This window comes from Toxorhynchites rutilus, chromosome 3 (genome assembly GCF_029784135.1).
Source record: "Toxorhynchites rutilus septentrionalis strain SRP chromosome 3, ASM2978413v1, whole genome shotgun sequence".
In the NCBI taxonomy this organism is placed as follows: domain Eukaryota; kingdom Metazoa; phylum Arthropoda; class Insecta; order Diptera; family Culicidae; genus Toxorhynchites; species Toxorhynchites rutilus.
In genome coordinates, this window is record NC_073746.1 from 280,389,095 (window position 1) to 280,410,840 (window position 21,746).

A 21,746-nucleotide genomic window follows, 5' to 3' on the forward strand; every position below is an offset into this window, starting at 1 on the left:
TGACATTTCAATATGATGTAATATGTTCTTTATTAGGATCCAATATGATTTACTGTTTCATGATTTTCTTCAGCATGCAACACGATTTACTACAATACTTAATCGATTTAAATTATACGCTTATACGACACATAAACTGCATCAGCGTAATATACGCATATGATGCGGATTAAATATATTTTACGACAATGTACATCATACAATTGATGTTTATTATACCGAATTGCGACTTAATTTGATAATGGTATATAAAATCGAGTTTTTACATTTTATGCAATTCCAAATATACACGATACATACTTTGATTGATATTATATGCGATTATGATTTATTCGGATTTCTTGTAAGACTTGGCACGTGCAAAATTATACGATTTAAGGTTTACTGGGATACGCATATGATGCGGATTGAATATATTTTACGACAATGTACATCATAAAATTGATGTTTATTATACCAAATTGCGACTTAAATTGATAATGGTATATAAAATCGAGTTTTTACATTTTATGCGATTTCAAATATACACGATACATACTTTGATTGATATTATATGCGATTATGATTTATTCGGATTTCTTCTAAGACCTGACACGTGCAAAATTATTCGATTTAATGTTTGCTGGGGTCTATTAGTTTGAGTGGCTATTTGTGTGTTGGACGAACTAAACCTACATAACAAAGCACCACATTTGTATATCTTATTATTATCTGATTTTCTTGAAAAAATAAACAACTTACCCAGGTTTCGTCGGTTTATGCGAAATGTTGGGGAACAAATCAAATAATAAACTTAAAATGGAATTCAACGCGATTCAATTATTTCCCTGAATGTTTCTTCCAAAAAATTGAGAATATCCATAATATAATTGAAGAAATTGTTAAATTAACCAATTTCTGATTAAAATAAACTATGTATGAATTGTCGTTTGAATACCTTGTCATAGAAAAGATTTTCAAAATTCAATCATCGATGCTTCACTGTACTTTCAAGAAGAGAATTGACACACCAGTAGTATAGGCACCATGGTGAAAACAACAACAAACCGCTGCCATCCTTTTCTTACATTTACTACTCCGTTCTCGCGACCGCTGATCATGTGTTAAAAATGTGAGTTGCTGCTGCTGCTAGTGCAAGAGCTTCATAATAGTAAAAACAATACTCCCACTATCCCCATTGAGAGGAGGACGGTGTGCTGCAGCGCTGCACACACGCACGCCGTCAGTGAGCAGAAGGAAAATATTCTTCGATTACCGTAGAAGGCTTATCGCTAGCGGAGGCGAGAATCCGACCGTGTCTTCCAGCAGCTGCCTCACACTCAGTGTTTGTTTTTCTTCCTCTCAGATAGCAGTTGCGATTCCGCTATTCTAATCTGTAATAACAATAATCGCGAAATTACAAACACGGTATAGTGCGGTATGTCAGTGTATGTAAATTAAATTGATTTGTGAGCAAGGTGGTTCACCAGTTGGCGGTGGAAGATGTGAGAAAGACGATTTCGTCGGCCAGCATAGCAATACGGTGAATGCGAAAAGCCGCCAGCCACGGGCGGGATTGCATTGTTCTGTGGTTGATGAGGAATTTACAGTTTTCAATCCAGACATTGGGCGCACTAGGCAGCATGAAACCAGGCCGGCCAGACGTTCAGTGACAATTGGGAACCAGCGGTCTGTGCGAGCATAAAATTAGCGCCACTGTGTCGTAACACACAACAGCAGTTAGCTGCAGCTGCAGCGTGAGGCTTGCGAGAGGTGGTAAGGTGTGCAACAATATCTGAGATTTATCGTTGGCCTAACGACCAGAAGTGTCGCGACAACGAGGGTGCCGAGCGCAATCTAGGAATGGCGGTGTCTAAATTCAGGTGAGTCATGCTTATGCGTATGGCGTATTCGTACAATGGATTGTGAAATGAGATTTTAAATTTGGCAGTAATCTGTGTATGTGCATTTAAGTTCGAAGGCGCGTTAAACAATGGAATCGAATGCGGTTTGCCTGCTGTTTAAGTCATTTGTGTCGAATTGAAACCGGAACGGCGCAATTTACATATGCGTGTGTTCAGTTTTATCGCGACAGGTATTCAATTGGTAGTTTGGGTATAGCACAACCAAATATATAACGTTGGGGTCAATGAATGTTAACCATGTTGTTTTTTTTAATATTGCAATAGTCTTTTCGAGTTTAAATTCAAATGTAAAATAATCTCTCAATTGTTTTTTGACTTCGCGAGTCAGTCAAAAAACAATTGAGAGATTATTTTATGAAGATTGACACAACAATCTTCCAGAGTGAACAACAGTGAAGCCTAGATTATCTAGATAACTTTTGAATGCGTGTATCAATTTCATTATTCTTCAATCGAAACACTTTCCGAGGATGAAACGAAAGAAATTATTTTAAATTTCATTGAAAAACTGAAACAAATCATTCATAGTTATTTGGAAGAAATTTTCTTACTTTACTGTTGATACCTTTCATCAGCCAGCGCACACCTTCAGTCACGATCTTGACCAGCCGGTTCCACCAATTCTTCATTTGATTAATATCGCTGGTGACTCCTCTTTTCATGTTAAGCTTCCGCTTCATTATCGCAAAATACTTCTCTATTAGACGGAACTGGTGGATTCAGCTTTAGGATTGGGCGATCTTTATAAAAAGATCGATCTTATCAAATCGATTTTCCAAACGGCGTAGGGATCGATCCACTAATTAAATCGGTACCAATGAATCGATCTTTGCCGAATCAATTTTTGATAAATTAAAAGCTTTTTTTTCGATTTATCTGCTTGTTCTATATGAATGCCGTTTTTTCTTTGAACAGGAAATACAAATTTCATATTTCTATTCAAACATCAAAAGCATTTTGTTTTGTTTCTCAGCATAAAGATCATAGCCACAGAGCATTCATCTAGTGCCGTCAGGTAGTTGTTTTATTAAAGAAATTAGTTGAAAAAGCATTATTAGAAATTCAACAACCGCCCAGAACTCAGCTAAAAATGATCCCACAAAAGCCAATCGTGCCATGCATCTGCCATTTAGTTAAAGCCGATTCCTAGTTTTGGCGCCAGATCTAGAAAACAATCTCTGTCAGCATTTGTACAGGAGCAATCCAAATGTTGACAACATGTTTAAAAAAAATGTTAAGTGGCCTTTGGTGAGATAAAAAACGATGTATACTGAACAAATCTACAGAAAAATCGAAAAAATCGAAAAAAACGAAAGCAATAAAATCGATTTTCTCGAGTACCAAAGATCGATCCAAAAAATCGGAAAACGGAATGGAAAAGATCGATCTTCCAAGAATCGATCTGAGATCGCCCAATCCTATTCAGCTCTTTTGGAATGCACTGGATTCCTTTGTCGTACCATTGTAGCACGTCTTTGTTGTGATGCAAGATTAGACCTGCCCAACATGTTTCTGGTCATCATGGAACTCAATGAAGGATTAAATTCGTTTGTTGAGAAGTGCGTTTTTGTATACTTCCGAATTTATGGTCTTATCCGTCACAAAAATGCAAATTTCCTTGTGAAATTATGATTCTTTTTAACAAATCTGCTGGGAACCTTGCCGAAGCCTTGTAAGATGTGACCAGTCGTGACGTGTCTCAGAATATTAACAAATATTCATGAGTAACGAATATGATTTTGTTTCAGTGTGAATGACTTTTTTCAGCTTGAAACACACTGCCCTCATTATATTGATGACAATAACAAACGAGTTCATTTTGTTCATATCTCTGATGAATGAACCAATTTGCTATAATGAACGAATGCGGCATTGAGTGGGGTTCGAAACTTCGCTGTTGTTTAAACTTTGAATATCAAAAGCAACAAATTGATATTCATCACATTCGAAACGATATTCGTTCTGATAGTGAATTTGAGTGAAAATTCAAAATAAAAAAAATATTCAGGCTGAACCATCTAGAGAACAAAATCGCCAGAGTTCGATGAAACGAACTTTGCAAGAAATCGCACAGGATTTTATTTGGCGAGACGGTAACAACGACATATGCAGAACGGATACAACGAGTGGTTGTAGCTACCGTCAAGTGATTTGCAATTGATAAACAATTGCTTCTAGACCCGATGGTCGAATAAATTACCACCCTTATTCTTGTTTTCGTACGAATAGAAAACGTTCGAAAGTATGCCTCATTCGTATCCTTGGTTTCGTACGAAAGAAATCTATCCATTCGAACTTTCGAACATCGTTCGTTCGAACGAATTGTCCTATCCTTGTTTTCGTACGAAAGTGTTTTTTCGCCTGTCAGTCAAACGTTAATGTTGGGTTGCGAATCAGACGAAGCGTAGAAGAAAATTCAATCGATGTTTACGTTTTTGTGGTTTATTCAGGTGATGTGGTATGTAAAAGTTCATTTTCTTTTATGTTTAATTCTGAAATTCTATGTGATGTGCTTTAATGTTTATTTGAATTACAGTGAAAAATTGCTGTAGAAGCAGAAAGAAAGACATTTCCAATAGAATATTTCAACTCTAAAACCTAGACGAAACAGAACCTGGATAGAACAATGTAAGTGAACAATGTTTTAAGCCATTCATTTTTTTTTATTTTAACCTAATCATTTTATTCCCATCGGACTGTTTAGGTCGAAACCATCGAAATCCAAAAGCACAAACAAGGATCAATACAGCCGACTGGTTGATCTCTTGGAAGAGCAGCCGGATATCGCGAAGGGTTTCGCGAAATGCAATGCTTCTCCCTACTGGAATTCTGTGGCAGCCGAGTTGAACAGTCTTGGGCCACCAACTAAAGATTCAACTGCGTGGAAAAAGGTAGATACATTCAAAGTTCTGTATTTATATTCGTTTCTCTAAACCAGTTTTTTTGCAGGTCTGGTTCGATTGGAAATCGAACACGAAACGCAAGCTAGCCCACAACCGTCGCGAGCAATTTGCTACAGGTGGGGGTCCTAGTAAGTTTATTGAACTTACTGCGCTGGAGGAACGAGTTGTTGTTCTTGCAGGACTTGCTCCAGCAGTTGAGGGCATAGCCGACACTTGCAGTTTCGGGCTAGAACCTAGCGCAAATCAATCAATTCATGACAGTGGGGAATCTGCGTCGATTGAAGATAATCGAATTCCGGAGGATAGAGCCAATGAGAATAATGAGACGCATACATCGAAGAAGAGGAGGACATCAATGCACACATTGCTGGAGACACAAGTGCAAAACCAAGCAACGTTTCATGACTCGGTCACCAATATTCTAAAATGCTTTGAAAAAAAAACTGCTGATTTGGTTCATTATAACAGACAGATTTCGAAACAGTTAGAGAACATAAACGAAACTATCAACAATGTGCTGATGGAAAATCAGAGGCACAATCTGGAATTAGAGAGAATTAATCTGGAAAAACTGAAAATTAAAAAAAGGATTCTTGAGATGGAATTAAGCCGTCTACAATAGACATTTCGATTTTAAAACAAATGTGAATGTAATGTAATGTGAATGCTAAGCTATGTTGTAATTTAATGACATGAATTTTAAAAGTATATATTGTAATGTGAATATATTACATTTTCGAATGTAATAGTTAAAAACTACTCGAAAAATTAGAAGTGCGATATCGAAAATTTAAATAAGGTTGTACCTTCGTGAGAAATTATCACATGCAAATAAAAAATACATAATTTCAAAACTACATTTATGTAAGGTCTACTTATTGCTTTGATAAATATAAAATTCGAACACCAATCTTTCAGAGTACCAAAAATCGATTCTTTGTAGTGTCTTATAAAATATACAAGTACTAGTGTTTGTTATAATTTTTAATAAGATGCTGAAGATTTCATTTTGATTCGTGTCGCCGTTATGGTTTTCTGATTGTTCAAAGCTTTGATAGCATTAGTGACGAACCTGATCGAGTTAAAACTACACAGTTCGATTGACAAACTAAGAATCATTTTTATTTCCTGTCTGAGCTATAAAGATACAGTTCACTTTTCAATGCTACTTATATTAAACAAAGTGGCCTATTGTCCTAGATCGGTCAAGTCAATGAACAACAACACACGTTAAATAAGTAATGCTAACATCAACATGTGAGATATCACGTCACTGACTAGGTGGTAGTTGGTGACTCGGTGCATGTTTGTGGTCCAACTTGTTAATGTTTTCAACATGTGATACGTTATGGCGCTGGTACAAGAATGTAGGTGGTCAGGATCGTTGCTACTGTTGTTTAAGTTCTACCTGAGTATTCGTATAGAAAATGAAAACAGAAAAACATTGTATTTGGATCAAATATTGTTTTTGGTGGGTGCCGCGTTTGCTGACAAAAACAGCGGCGAGTTGATGATTCAATAGTCGGTTTGGCATTGTTGAAGCGAAATTGAGTTGACTTCGTTCTACGTTTTGTGACAATGGATGAAACGTGGATCCAATCCCACACTCCTGAGTCCAATAGGCAGTCTGCAGAGTGGTTGAGAAATTTATTTATATATCCCATACTATAATGCCGGGTGTTCGGGTTCGATTCCCGTTCTGGCCGGGGGATTTTTCGTCAAAGAAAATTCTTCCGGTTTGCTGTGGTCACGCGTATTCTAGAGCTTGCCACTCCAGAGTACATTCAAGGCGTGTTATTCGGCATAGAAATCTCAACCAAGTATTAATGAATGACCCTAGTTAATGCATACGTTGAGACGGCAAAAGTTCCACAGCGAACGTTAACGCCATTCAAGAATATCATAAAACCGATGTTTGTTTTATCGAATTACGATTTAGTCATATCATGATAAATAAAATCGGGTTTTCCCATTTTATACAATTTTAGATATATACGATGTATAATTTAATCCACGTTACAAACGAGTGTGATTTAATCCAACTTTATATACAACTTAGAATATGCAAGTTATACGATTTGAATCAGTTCTCAAGACAAATAATGGATACTGTTATGCTGCAATGATGGAAAACTATAGAATTTACCTCAACTTGAATAAATCATGCGTTTTTCGATGTAATATTTCACGATAATAAATATAATTGAATGTGTTTTAAACTATACTATGTAAATTAATGTTTTCGTCAGTGAAGGAAATATTTATTTGTAAATATTTAACATATATATGAAGGGTATATAAAATCTAGAATATAGGAATTCGACACTTTAAAACATCTATTCAGTTGACTGAACCTCATCATTGTCGTTCTTAAAATATAAACATATATTGTGCAGGGCACAGCAAACACTGATAATTTTTGCCGCTTTGGTAGGCGTATAATGGAGCTGACGAGCACCAAGGATACATCGAAATCGATTTTTTAGAACTCCAATCGTTCGCTCTATTATCCCCCTTGCTAAAACATGCTTGCTGTTAAATTCGCTTTCTGGACTTTCTAGTTCTGGAGCTCGATAAGGCGTGAGCAACCACGGCTCGGAAGGATAACCGGCATCACCTGCAAAATAACAGAAAAATGATTGTAAATTATGTACATCAATGTTATTCTTGTAAAGTACCCAAAATTTTGGTATTTGTGTCACCATTCCTATGCATTTTGGTATTTGTGTCACCATTCCTATGCATTTCCTGTAAACGTGCTCTTGCTGAACTCAAACTCCAAATATGAGAGTCGTGATTAGACCCCTGGAAGCTTGCATCAACGAATCGAATACGTTGGGTGTGATCACATATCTGTATAAAAATTTACGTTTTTAACAAGAAAGGATATTATTGAAAAATTCAAATAACAATCAACTTACTATCATAGTATTCAGACTATAGAACCCTTTCCTATTATAAAATAGATTCCGGTCTGCAATTGGCGGAATAATTTTAACATGCGTGCCATCTACACACATAATAACGCCCGGAATTCCCGATTTTTCATAAAAAAATCGCTTTGCTTCCCTCATTTCTTGTTGTGTCATTTCGAAATTTATCCATTTGGTGCAAATCTTCCTTTCCAAAATAATCAACATCTCGTCGAGAACTTTGGAAAACGTTGACTGGGCTATAGCCACATCGTAGTCCTTGCTAGCACCATGTTGATAGCTCCCTTCTGCGAAAAAACGCAAGCAGACAGCAAGTTTATCAGTCACCGATAGACCGCCTTTCTTTTGACGTGGAAATTCATTTTTTATCTCTTGTACAATGTATCGAAATGCTGTTTTATTCAAACGAAAGTTCTTCTTGAATCTGAAAATCAAAAATTAAAATGTCTTATAATAAATCATCTAGCTCTAAGAATTGATCATTCTTACTGTGTTGTTGATAAATTCATGATGTTGGTTTTCTTTCTAAGGTTACTTCTACTCATTCTCAAAGAGGGGGTGTTGTCTTCCATCATTGCGACATAACCCAGCATAACAGTATCCATCTTTTGCCTTGAGAACAACAATTTCAACTGCACAAGCAAGTCACTCGATTTCCACCAATTTATCAACACGGATCTAGAAAAAGAAATAAACCAACGATCTGTAAAGAAGTCGAATTTGTACAATCGGCAAAACCATTGGTGACATTCGGATTTAAAAAAATATAATCCTCTTGAAATCTTTCATACAAAACAAACGCTCTTTTGTAGCGGGGAAAATACACATTTCAAAAACTGAAATTATCAATGAAAATTCATTTCTCACGGTCTGATGAACAGCTTTTATCAATTCAAATAAAATTTAAAACAAAAATCGCACTTAGAATAAAGTGAAACACAAATCGTTTGTTTATCTTTGCTTCATTACAACTGCGACGGGAAAAATACACATTTCAAAAACTAAAATTATCAATGAACTTTGATTTCTCCCTATTCGATAAACAGTTTTTATTAATTCAAATAAAATATAAAATAAAAATCACACTTAAAACAAAGTGAAACACATATCGTTTGTTTATCTTTGCTTCATTACAACTGCGACGGGAAAAATACACATTTCAAAAACTAAAACTATCAATGAAAACTCATTTCTCACTGTCTGATGAACAGCTTTTATCAATTCAAATAAAATTTTGAAAACTATCGCACTTAAAACAAAGTGAAACATACATCGTTTGTTTTTCTTTGTTTCTTTACAACTATTTATTTTGCAGACGGCGACATTGATTCTTTGCAGCGATTTGACAATTCAACTTCCCTAGATAAGATTTAAATTTCGAAACACATCTGGTAACACCAACAGTGTTTACATTCGAAAGTGGATTCGTTCAGCCAGGTTCGAACGAAACCAATGATACCTTCTCCGAACGTGTTCGAATCAGAGCGTTCGAACGAAAGCAGATACGGCCGTTAACAAGAATAAGGGTGTACATATCATAATCTTCCTTTTGCTTTTGATTGAGAAGAACTTAAGCAGCAGTATAATAAAAGTCCGAACTAAATAAAAACCAAACGCACACAGTAGCCTCAGGATGAAAGTAAACAACAGCTGATATTCATTTGGCCAAAATGAAATTCAATTCTGACTTCTTCAATAATCAAGATGAAAATGACATTGGGTGGAAAAATAAAATTCAAAACATATTAAAGAACAAAAGTTCATTTGCTCATATTCACTGGTTGTCTGGATCTGTCATAATGGGCCCTATTCCAGAAAACGAGACGAGCAATTCGTTTTGAATTACTCATTTTCCTTCAATATGTGAAAACCCTTTTCGTGCCGTGTTAATATATTCAAAACAGTCATCTAGCATCCCTGGATATGAGTTCAATGCTTACATTTGGTTGTGTTGTTTGGAAGAGGCCCATTTGAAAATCTGTAAAATCTTTCAATTACTGAATTGAATTTGATGGTTGCAGTTAAAAACATACATTGCTTATGCAATACTAGTTTAGCCGTGAAACCATTTTTGAAGATAAAGGCGGAGCAGAAGAATACCGATGCTTTCAATCAACAAGGTGAACAAACACATCAAACAAACTAGACGATTCGATTGATTCATTGACGAGCCCGGCAAAACGGTCGTCGAACCAGACGAGTTACTCGTCTGTTTTTAGTCGAGCTCGGCTTCCGGAATATGAAAACAAACGAGACGAGCGCTCTGCTCTGCTCGTCTGCTCGTCTCGTTTTCTGGAATAGGGCCCTATGATTTTCGTTTGGAATATATAGGTTGTAACTGGATTTATTCGGCTTTTCACATCTGTCGAATGAATCCAGTTACAAGGTTTTCGATACAACCTAGCCCGAAAATCTATGCGTTTGAGCTTAGCGATGATGATAGTTTTCAACACTGAATGTGACCCCCGGGAATTGGTTGAAATCTACTTTTGTAAAAGTTTTATCGTCGATTAAGACACATCCTATGCGTTTTGTCAGCACATGGTCGTACAGTTCCGGTCACTGTTTGTTGTTTGAGGTTCCGGTTGGGTTGTCTATTTGCTTGGAGAAGGCTACAATTCCCAGAAATGTAAAAATTCCCATCCTTAAATCATGATCCAACAAAACTTTACGAATGGTCCTGTATACATTAAGATTTCACCGAGAGCTCCTGAACTATTCATAGGTGGAGATGTGGTACAGTTTGTGGATAAAGCATCGAACTTTGGTGCTATGCTGGGATGATCATGTGAACATACAGTGTAGAAAACCTATGGGTCTTTGAACAGGGAGTCGACTACCTGGAAAAACCTTGAAAATCAGGGAATTCAAATAATGCTCTACAATCTTTAAAATCTTTTACAATCTTTAAAAAAATGAAATTCCGCTAATAAGCTCTAAGGCAGTGGACTGTAAAATGGAAAACCTAATGGCTGTGAGGAAATATACTCTTTTTTCTGCCTGGAAAAAGGCAGGTAATGGTTTTCACAGCAGTCTACTAGCCAGATATCGATGGAGCGAAGCTTTCTTCGGAAGGCCGGAGTGCAGAATTGGAGTCAGAAACACTGGTATTGTTTTATGTTTATTGTATAACGCGTAAAAACAGAATGAATGATTTCGTGAATATCGTTTTATATGTATGTGAACAGGTGACACTAGCGACGCAATATGTGTCTCGTCGGTGCGCGGTGCTGTCGGCGATGAAGAAAAACTGTCCCGCGCATGCGCTCAATGTGTGCATCGATGAAGCTATTCCGGAGCAGTCGAGCCGGGCGCAAACAGATTTTACTTTCCGAATGACATTCAACCGTGTTGAATGATGAAGGGGGGAACCCCGGTCTGGAAGGGTGAAAAAATAGAATTTTTGTTTTTTGCATTTTTGGAAAGCTTATACCTTCAGAAATTTGGTCTCAAAAGGATATTTCGCTACAGGTCGGACTCGATTACATGTGATTCGATTATATACAATTTTGGACTCGATTATATACAGTTTGGAAAAAATATTTTTTTACATTTCAAATATGATTTGTTTCAAGAAAAAATGTAACCTTCGAACGTGAAGGTTATTATATGTACAGTGGGGTAAACATCGTGGTTTTTGAAGATTTTGCTTGAATTCTCACCAGGAATTGTTTATATTGATATTGCAGCGAAATTAAGAAAGATAGGAGTTGGGTGTCAAAGAACAAATTGTATAGTGGTTTGAGAACTTCAATTTGATTGATAGAAATTTTTGGGATAAAATTTAAATCACACATTCAAAATTACTAACTTTGAAATTTTCACTTCCAAAACAGTTATTCAAATCCACTAATTCAGATGTTCTACTACTATATCCTATACTAAATTTTCTCATCTTTCGAATGAAGTCAACATAATTGGCTTATGCAGCGTACTTCTTAGTGTAGAGCCAGTTTGAGGCAACAGAGTCCGGAACAAATAAATAGTTGAAATTCGAACATATGCGTAGAAGGATTTTTTTCATCAAATATGATCATCTATCACTTTCTGACTATAAGATCAAAAATTAAATCCTTTATTTCAATAAACGGAAAATATATGCACAAAAAATGAATAAAACAAATATATTTTATTGACTCGATCATATACAGGATTCGTTTATATACAGGATTCGATTATATACAGTGAAACGAAATCGGAGACTGTATATAATCGAGTACGCGCTGTATTTGGTTTCGTTAGAAAGTTAGTTAGTATGAAGTTACCTCAAGGGATATAGTAGTACGAATTTTTAAACGCATTTTTCTCGAAACCGTGTTTTTTTCAGCTGGTGGTATCGATATCTCAGGATCTTCTCGACCGATTTGGCTGACTTTTCTCATCAGCATGTAAAAATGAATTATCTAAAGCAGTGGTGGCCAGGTATAGACATGGTGCGGGCCGCATTAGAATTTTCACTATAGCCGCGGGCCGCAATGACTTTTTCTCACTTCTGTTCCTAATGAAATGTAAAACATACGTATTCAACTGGTACTTTTTTGACTCACTTTTTATTTCAAATTAGGAAGCATTCAGTTATATACCTGTAAAATTCATAACTCGAGAACAAAATGAGATAAAAACCCAAAACATTTATTGAAGGTATAAAGATATCCAGAATTAACATTTTTGCAAAATTATTCGACCATCTCTTCTTCACTCAGAGTCGAAAACGCTAAGGCCAATCGTTAATCGCTGCGGCTTCTCGATAGAGTTTTTTGACGATTGGTAATGAGAACTGTTTGACTAATGGCCAATCATTTGCGGAGATTAAGTCTGGTAGGTTTGTTGCCAGTATCGTTTTTTAACCGTTCTAGGAGTTTTTTTTGCATCGTTCCAAACATTTTCGCTTCAATCTGGGCGTCAATAAATGACTCACCCATCGATGTACGCACCAATTAATTTATCCGACTCATTCCGACTGATGAACGATTTTGTTTCCGAAATGGATTGCGTTTGAACGCGTCCATGAACAACATAGATAACATTGTGCAGCCGTACCGATCTCGGACGTCCAGCCTATCGTCCACATCAGCTGTTTCTTTGTACTATTGTAGTGTACGGAGCACGAATCTTTCATTGATAGAAAACGGTTTGAGCAGCTCGTAGATCTGTTTTGACGTTTTCCCGCCCTTAAATAACGTGACAATAGCCACACGCTTCTCGTAAAGACCGAACTTTATCGTTGCTAGGAAACCGAACAAATACTGATGGGACCACGAAACTTAGTGAGAGTGAAGGGGAACATCGAACTACACGACTGCAGTGTTACCACTTTTCTTCGCTCCAAATTTCTCTGCTGAGAGCAGTCGCGATTTCACTGACAGAATTATGGCTATACTTGATAATATGAATACGGTATCACGATTAAACTAGACGTAATAAAATGAGCATGTTTTATTTGTTCCTGGAAATCGCGCTTCTGGAACAAATCTGAAGTAGAAATCCTAGACATCATGGTTTACAAATTTGTCACGCAACTCTAAATCACATTGCGTTTAAATGAGTTCCATCTGCATGTTTTCAACGATATGTACAACATCAAAACTGAATGGGGTAGAAAAAATTGGAGAATTCCTTCATGTGCTTTGAAGTATCAAAATCTGCGAGGAAAATCAGCATCAATCGATTGGAGTGCATCAACATTTTTCCTAGCTGTCGACACTTGAGAAATTCTCAATGTCAGAGAATGGGTGAAATGAAAATTTCCCATTTGTTGTTTGAACTTAAGTTTGTTTTCGAGTGAAAAAAAAGAATAAAGAATAAAGAAAAGAAGATTGGAACTCACAATGATCCAATGCGTTGATGGTTTGGACGATATCCTTCAAGACATCCTCGAATCCTACATCCATAGGAAAAACGCAAGCCAATTTGTCGGTAACCTCGAAATCTTTCTCTCACCTATCATCACTGAATAAAATACATAGTCGGCTGCTCGTTCTTTCAAACTTTCAAACAAACAATTTTCGCTCCTAACTCAGCCAATTTTCCAGCACTGGATGTGGCGAAAAACTTGTCCATTTTTGATGAATGTTTCGACTCATATTTTCGTTTCAGGTTGAACCTAGATTGAATATAAAAAAAAACACGACTTACGCGACCAGCGGACCGTTGATTGGCCACCACTGATCTACTGATCTAAACCGTTACATAGCTGTTTTTTTAAATCTCATTCTTTTTTAGTTTTTATGAGCTTTTAAACAGTGATATTCATGAAATATTTATTTATTTCATTTATTTTATTTATTTATATATTTATTTCTCATCTGGCTAGTTGCCTTAATGATATCACATGTACCGATAAGATGAGGAAAAGCCCTTTTGAGTTGTTGGATGTTTTACACAAAAGGGCATAAAAACCTCATATCTTTTCATAATTCCTACTACAAAATATTAACAATAACTAAGCACATAGTACAGAGAAAAAACATGAAAACAAACATTCTCATAAATCATAATAATAGAATTAGAGTCATAAATAATAAAATGTATACAGTGAAGCTGCTGATCGTGGTGGTTCTTCAGTATTGCAATGTTGGGTGTTTGCCATTTAATAGGTTTCGATTGAATGCTGCAGCAGAAGAGTTAAAATCGAACATCTGATAGACTTCGTTGAATCTTGTCGCCATAAATCGAATGGGGTCGTATTGACCATATGCTGAACGACGACCGTCTAGTAACAGGAAGTCTCGCTGTCGAAGGGCTCTAATAGGTGCATATATATTTAGTTGTGTCAATATTTCCGCTGAGTCAATATCGCCCAAAAGTATTTTTGCGACAAACATAACTTGGGCAACATATCTCCTACGTTCCAACGTGTCAAGCCCGAGGAGCCTACATCGCTCTTTATACGGTGGTAAATTCAACGGGTCTCGCCATGGAAGACTACGGAGCGCATATCTAATGATTTTTTTTTGTATTGATTCGAATCTACTTATAAAGTTTAACTGATACGGGCACCACACGATTGCATTTGATTCCAGAATGGAGCGCACCAGTACACAGTAAAGTGACCGAAGACATTGTGGATCACGGAATTCGTTGGATACTTTAAATATAAATCCTAGTTGTCGGTTAGCCTTTGCAATTATGCTGTCATAATGGGGGCGAAAAGTCAACCCTGTGTCAAGGATGATCCCCAAGTCGCGTATTTGATCAACACGCACTAGAGGCTCGTTAGAAATATTGTAATTGTGGATGATTGGGTTCAATTTTCGATGAAACGATATTGCGTTGCATTTATGGATACTGATAGTCAATAAATTATTTGTGCACCACTCTTCGAATTCATTGATCCATTGTTGTAGAGTGTAGCAATCTTGGATGTGATTTATGGCTGGGTATATTTTGACATCATCCGCGTAGAAAAGGCGACATCCCGGTGGCAGTAGTTTCGATAACTCGTTGATGAAAATAGAAAATAGAAGAGGTCCTAGATTGCTCCCCTGCGGGACACCTGATATGTTGGTGAAAAATTCAGATGACTCAGATCCAATTCGCACACATAGTTTTCGATTCGTGAGATATGATTTAAACCATCTAATGAGGTCATTCAAAACTCCTAGCTTGTCCAGTTTTATAAGCAGTATCTTATGATCGACTCTATCGAAAGCTGCTTTGAGATCAGTGTATATCACGTCAACTTGTGATCCGGCATCTAGATTACGCAAGCAGAATGATGTAAACTGCACTAGATTTGTCGAGACAGATCGCTTGGGGTAAAAGCCGTGTTGATCAGCTGTTATGTAATTTTTACAACTTACAAACAATACTTCATTGACGATAATCTCAAATACTTTGGAGCATGCACATAACGATGTAATACCTCGATAGTTTTCGATGTTTTGCTTATTTCCTTTTTTATAAACAGGGAACATAACCGACAATTTCCAATTGGAAGGAAATTTACCTTCACGAAGCGACATATTGAAGAGTAGCGTTAAAGGACGAATCTGTGAGCTCAAGCAATGTTTTAAAACGCAGGCCGGAATCCCATCCGGACTAGTTGATGAGAATTTCATTTTAGAGATGGCGCGTTCAACCTGTTGTTGGTTGATAACAACATTTCTCAATTCAAATGCGTTGATAGTGGTGTTTCTACATGCAGCTGCGGCTTGTTCAGCGGAGGCGATAAAACTGTTAAATACACTCTTGAAGTGGGTGGCAAAAAGCCTGCATTTTTCAGAAGAGGAGGAAGCGACATCATGATCTAGGAACATTTCAGCAGGGAGTCCGTTTTCTTTGCGTTTAGAGTTCACGAAATTCCAGAACTGCTTAGGATTTCTTCGAAGGTTGTCTTGTGTGCGGAGAGAATATCGTTTGTACAGATACCGATTGTAAAGGCGATAGCTGTTGCTGGCGCAAACGAATGCCTGCTTACGAAAAGGACACCGGGTTTTTCTATACCAACGAAGAGTTCTTGATCTGATACGTTTTAGGTGTCGTAGATGAGCATTCCCCCATGGCGGTTTGGGAGTAGGTCTTCGAACAGGAACATGTTCCGCTTCGTTTACCGACTGTGAAAAATGACTGACGGCATCGTCCACATTCGCTGATAGTTCAAGAAACGTCCAATCTGTTTGATGAAAAACTTCATTCAACGCTACATAGTTAGCTCTACGGTAGTTTAGTTCGACAGTGTTTGAGTGCAGTTCTTCAAATATAGGAGGAATTAGCACTTCAATCTCTACTGAAAGGGCTGGATGACTAGAGTCATTGAGGGTAAGCGGCTTCAGATAGTTTGCACTGTCCAATCAACACTAGATCGAGAAAACGTCCTAATCTATTGTGAATTTTGTTGATTTGTCTCAAATTATTCAAATTAAAACCGTCGAGCAGCACAGTACACGCAGAAGAAATATGCGATTCCAAAACATTCACAGTAAGATAATCGGGACTGGTTGAGTTCCATACTAATCCCGACTGATTATAGTCCCCGAATAGGAGTGCGTGATCATGCACTCTGAGATTGGAGAAAATGGCTCTGATAGAATCGATATGGTCATTCATACTGACCTGATCATTCTTACGATCTGGTGGTAGATGCAATACCTCAATGCTTATGTTTGAATCGGACAACTTTAGGGTAAATGAATGAATAACTTGAGTTCTATCCAGAAAACAGTTTAGTGAGACTGAAACGGCAATAAGCACTCCTCCTCCGCGAATTTTCGTGCTATTGAGATGGTTACGATCATTCCTGTACACATTATAGGAATTACCGAAAAGCTGAGAAGAGAATATCTTCTCGTCGAGCCAAGTTTCGGTAAGCACAATTATGTCGTAATGTGATTCGCAGATTGCGAGAAAAAAATCCTCAATTTTTGTACGCAAACCTCCCACGTTCTGGTAATAGATTTCAAGCTTACTGGAGTGTGTTGCGCGGAGTGGATTACTATCCTGCTCGGGAATTGATGCTGCTCCTGCTGCTTTAGAGGAACCATTATCGGAGACGGATTCCAACCTCACCTGTAATGGTTTGATACAACTTAGGAGAGGTGCAGTATCCACAGATGCTTCGGCAGGACATATATTTGATGTAGCATTACCTGGACCAGCCAGTTCTGTTAGCTATAAAAATAACTCATTTCTAACAAAAATGGCCACCATTTTCGCAATTTTCGAATTTTCAATAACCCTTATGTAACGCTTGAGGCATTGTCCTGAAATTTCAAAATATTCATTGGATTTCGTTACACGACACACCGTTGCTTCAGAACCGATACCACCAACAAGGTACCGATTTTCAGACAGCACTACGCATCCAGCTGTGAGATTTTTCTTGTGTTCTCCAATCAATTTTTGCCACGAACGGATTTTGACGATTTATACACCAAACGAATCGGAAATCCCCTAAGGTTTGTTTGATATGCTATACATTACAATCCCATAGTCTGTATATGGTTTAAATTGATGAAAATTGGAAGCATTCCCATTTCCTCATACATTTGTTCTGTTCATTTTTGTGCCTTCCCGAACAAAGCTGTCAATAACGAAAAACTTATCGACGAGCAACGAAGCGGAAATCGTAATATGTAAAGTCTCCGTGAACGAAGGAGAAGAAGAAGAACGAAGGGGAATATTTGCCTAGAATATAAACAGTCGATCTCGCTGAGGCAAACTTCCATTCTTCGTGAAGAAATCGACTGACCAACATCGTTGCTGGGCGAGCTGGACGGCGAGGGATCGAATGCCTTTCTCAAGACAATGGGGGTGAAGGAGTTATATGATAAATAATGTTAAGTTTTCCAAGGGCCTTTCTGAAGGTAAGTGACGAATGAACTGAAGAAGTATAAAGTCTCAAGCAAGGAAGGAAGGCAAACTTTCAGTATCGTTCTGTGTTCAAAGCAATGAATATCGCTTGTTTCTTTCTTTCTTTGTTTTTAAGAGGCTTTAAACTTTGCAGTTCATTCGCCTCTACATCGCTTGTTATTTCTTGTTTTGTGTCATCACATGTCTTCGTATCGGATTGAGCTGTGGATGCGACCAAATTTCTCATTCGCGGATGTCTCCGACATTGCAATCATTACATCAAACTGACGCCATTCCATTAAGGTTGAGAACTACATAATTAAGTGGGGAATCAGTAAACTAGGATATCATCGGCTCACCAAGAAAATAATTGTTCTGGAATTTTGTGTGTCATTTGGTTTCGCATGACAGTAGCAAAACTATCTCCACCAAGGATGTAGAGATGTGCCATCCGCTCATGAGCTGTTCATTCGAATCGCTTCATCATAGTGAGCGGATTCGGATCGGTTCGCAATAAAAAAAACGCAGCTCATCAGCTCATTACGGAGATGAAGCTGATGAGCTGTTGAGCTGATGAGCTGCTGAGGTGATGAGCTGTTGAGCTGATGAGCTGTTGAGCTGATGAGCTGTTGAGCTGATGAGCTATCGAGCTGTTGAGCTGATGAGCTGCTGAGCTGATGAGCTGTTGAGCTGTTGAACTGTTGAGCTGAAGAGCTGTTGAGCTGTTGAGCTGTTGAGCTGTTGAGCTGTTGAGCTGTTGAGCTGTTGAGCTGCATAGCTGTGGAGCGCAAAAGCTGCAGAGAGTGTGAATTGCGAGACGCGAAAGGATTTTTCGTCTCCCGCGCTTCATGGCATGACGTCAGTTTGTTTTCGTGTATCCCTCTTCGTACTTTAGCTTTAGCAGAGATGCCAGATAGAAAAAAAGGTTTTTGTTTTGAAGATATTCAATCGTTCGTTACTTCATTAATTTTTTCTTATATGGCCAAACAAAATAATACACATTATTATATGCTTGTAAATAAATTTAATATATTACATTGTTATTTAAACATTACTGTGGAAACACATACATTTATTTCCGCGTGCTGAATCAAAACAATTTAGAAAACCACCCGGCATAAATGTTGATGATTGATACTGGTCCTTTTGTTACCTTTGTGATCGCGAATAATTATTTCTCGTTGCACCTATTAGTGGATTTATTTTTATATCCTCGGATGCAAAAAAAAATCTCGATGGTTTTTTTTCAAAAAACGTTGTCTCGGCCAATATTCCTGGAGGCATTCTATTTGGCTACTGCTGGTTTTTCTGTTGTTTAAGTTCAGCATATCCTAAGCATCTTCTATGTTGGATTTCAGCATTCAGTATTTGTTGTATATTACAGTCAACTCTCCCTAACTCGATGTTCTGTATCACGATATTTTCCCTAACTCGATGGATTTCATGGCACCTTCGATTTTACAAGCATTCTTCTCTCCATAACACGATACCTCCCTAACTCGATGCCTCTCTTACTCGATGTGTTTTGATTTATTTTTCCATGGATTTTCACCTCCCTAACTCGATTGATTTTCGCGTACATGTTTTTGTGCGTTATCACCTCAGATTTCAATTGCCCTTGAAAGTGAAGACGGAGTGTTCGTGTCATCAAACAATTTCTTTTCAAGTATGGAAAACCACGAGAAACCTTTCAAGCGAACAATCAAAACGCTAACCATTGCGCAAGGTTTGAGCATCATCGAGCAGGTCGAAAAATATGGACGGAAGGGGTCTGAAGCTGCAAATAATTTCAGTATTGCACAAAGTGCGGTATCAACACTTCTCAAACTAAAGTAAAAATGGAATCGGAATGGAAATTTGTATCTAGACCAAAAGCATATAAGGTTGGTCAGAATCGAGAGAACCGCTGGAGTGGTCAATGAATTTTTGTCTTGTCAAGCTAAACAAAATAATTTACCCATCTTCTATTCTTCGGGATATGGCTTGAGAATTTGTCCAGAAACTGGGAAATCCTAACTTTAAAGCACAACCAACATGGACGGGAGTGATATTCCGCTGGCATAATTAATGTGTCGTGAGCGATGTCGACGGTACAATACCGTTCGATTGCTCAATGTCTTTTAATAATTAGTGCAAAAAGGACCAAAACTTGATTTGCTGTGATCTGATGCCAGATACCGATATACTAGAAAGTGTTGAAAAACCTGAGAAAAACGCTGAAGATAGTAGTTCTATTGAGATGTTAATTCGAACGTTAAATCAAACCTGAAAAATATGTCCGGAATATTGAAATCAACTGAAAATGTTCCTGTGAAACTATTCGAACATTTCTTTGTGATTGAACAGTTCCTGCGTGCTCGTTACAATTCAGTTTGAGTAACATACTTAATCAATATTTTCTTTGTTAACCTAGTGCCTCGTGCAAGTCGGACTCGATTATATACAAACTCGATTATATATGATTCGATTATGTAAAATTTAGGACTCGATTGTATACAGTTTGAAAAAAAAAGTTTTTTTTTTATAATTCAAATATGAATAATTTCAAGAAAAAAAATTAACCTTTCAGCATTAAGGTGAAATTTAAGTGGCTTTTATAAGTACAGTGGATTAAAAATCGCGATTTTTGAAGATTTTGATTGAATCTTCATCAGGAATTGTTTATATCGATATTGCAGCGAAATTAAGAGAGATAGAAGTTGGGCGTCAAAGAACAAATTGTAGAGAGGTTAGAGAGCTTAATTTAATTGATAGAAACAATCAAGTTTAGTATGAATTTTTAGGATAAAATTAATAATTACAAATAAAAAAAAACTTAAATTTTCCACTTCAAAGATGTTATTTTAATCCACTAATTTAGATGTTCCACTACTATATCCTGTACTAAATTTTCTCATCTTTCAAATGAAACGAACAAAATCGAATTACGTAGCATACTTTTCAATGTAGAGTCAGTTTGAGCCAACAGAATCCGAAACAAAGAAAAAGTTCTATAAGTCTGTCATCGTTGAAATTCTAACATATGCGTAGAAGGATTTTTTTCGTGAAATATAACCGTCTATCACCTCCTGAAAGATTCTGGAAAAAATATTTTTTTTTATATGAGAAAGGTGTTTTTTCACTTTAAGGGAATGAATCAAAAATTCAAATTCATACCATAATTGGGACACTTACCCTAATATATGACAATTTAAGACATAAAAAAAATTAGGAAAAAATGTTCTGTATCTCGATACCTCCCTAACTCGATGGTCCCTTTGGATATCGAGTTAGGGAGAGTTGACTGTATATTATTAGAATTCATATCAGTTTTAGTTTTTGTACAATTACGAATTAAATTCGTTTATTTTTTGCTTTTCGTCTATTAAAAAAATGCACACTATGCAATGTCCCATGGTGATTACGTTTCATATGCAATTGTGTGGACAACTGCAAAATTCAACTGCGCTGAAGAGCTGTTCCAAATGAGCAGCTCACTTGTATGAGCTGAACGGCTCTGAGCCGCTCACCATGATGAGCTGATTTGCCCATCTCTACAAGGATGAAGGCTAAGCTAATCGAGACCGGAAATATTAATGAGGAAGGGCTTCTGTTGAGAAGAGCGTAAAGCGGGGATAAGTGTGTGTATTTTTAGTTGCTTCAAGCCATCGGTATATGGATATTTGTGTGCGTACGTGCGTGCTTCATAACCCGTACGCAAGAATAGTACATCTTTG

The 21,746-nt window shown here is 37.1% G+C and overlaps 2 protein-coding genes and 1 long non-coding RNA gene across 13 annotated transcripts in view; 2 read left to right on the forward strand and 1 right to left on the reverse strand.

The window, feature by feature from the left end:
• Positions 1-1,108: 1,108 nt before the first annotated feature.
• The window catches only part of LOC129780636 (growth hormone-regulated TBC protein 1-A), a 198,083-nt gene continuing 177,445 nt past the window's right edge, over positions 1,109-21,746 (forward strand). For 8 of the 10 annotated variants that reach the window (XR_008743980.1, XR_008743978.1, XR_008743981.1 and 5 more), the window contains exon 1: positions 1,109-1,862. Coding sequence is in view for 4 of the 10 variants with exons in the window: in XM_055789127.1 (XP_055645102.1) it covers positions 1,843-1,862 (20 nt within the window). In the remaining 6 variants the exon portion in view is untranslated. The remainder of the gene's footprint in view (positions 1,863-21,746) is intronic. The other 2 variants (XM_055789125.1, XM_055789124.1) reach the window with 1 other exon arrangement.
• LOC129780639 (uncharacterized) lies at positions 2,344-7,215 on the forward strand. Of its 2 annotated transcripts, XM_055789134.1 has the most exons (4): positions 2,344-4,362; positions 4,441-4,532; positions 4,609-4,795; positions 4,854-7,215. In XM_055789134.1, coding segments are annotated over exons 2-4 (765 nt in total). In that variant the 5' UTR covers positions 2,344-4,362; positions 4,441-4,530; the 3' UTR covers positions 5,430-7,215. The 2 variants fall into 2 exon arrangements, with proteins under 2 accessions (XP_055645109.1, XP_055645108.1); XM_055789133.1 differs by having other exon boundaries at positions 2,344-4,532.
• LOC129780641 (uncharacterized) lies at positions 7,047-7,524 on the reverse strand. Its single transcript, XR_008743985.1, has 2 exons — positions 7,486-7,524; positions 7,047-7,424 (listed from the first exon to the last, which is right to left on the reverse strand). It is a non-coding gene; the product is annotated as an uncharacterized LOC129780641 (long non-coding RNA).

Coding starts and splice junctions, on each gene's coding strand:
- LOC129780639 (XM_055789133.1), top strand. Junction 4,796..4,853: donor ATTCAACTGCGTGGAAAAAG/GTAGATACATTC, acceptor GTTTTTTTGCAG/GTCTGGTTCGATTGGAAATC.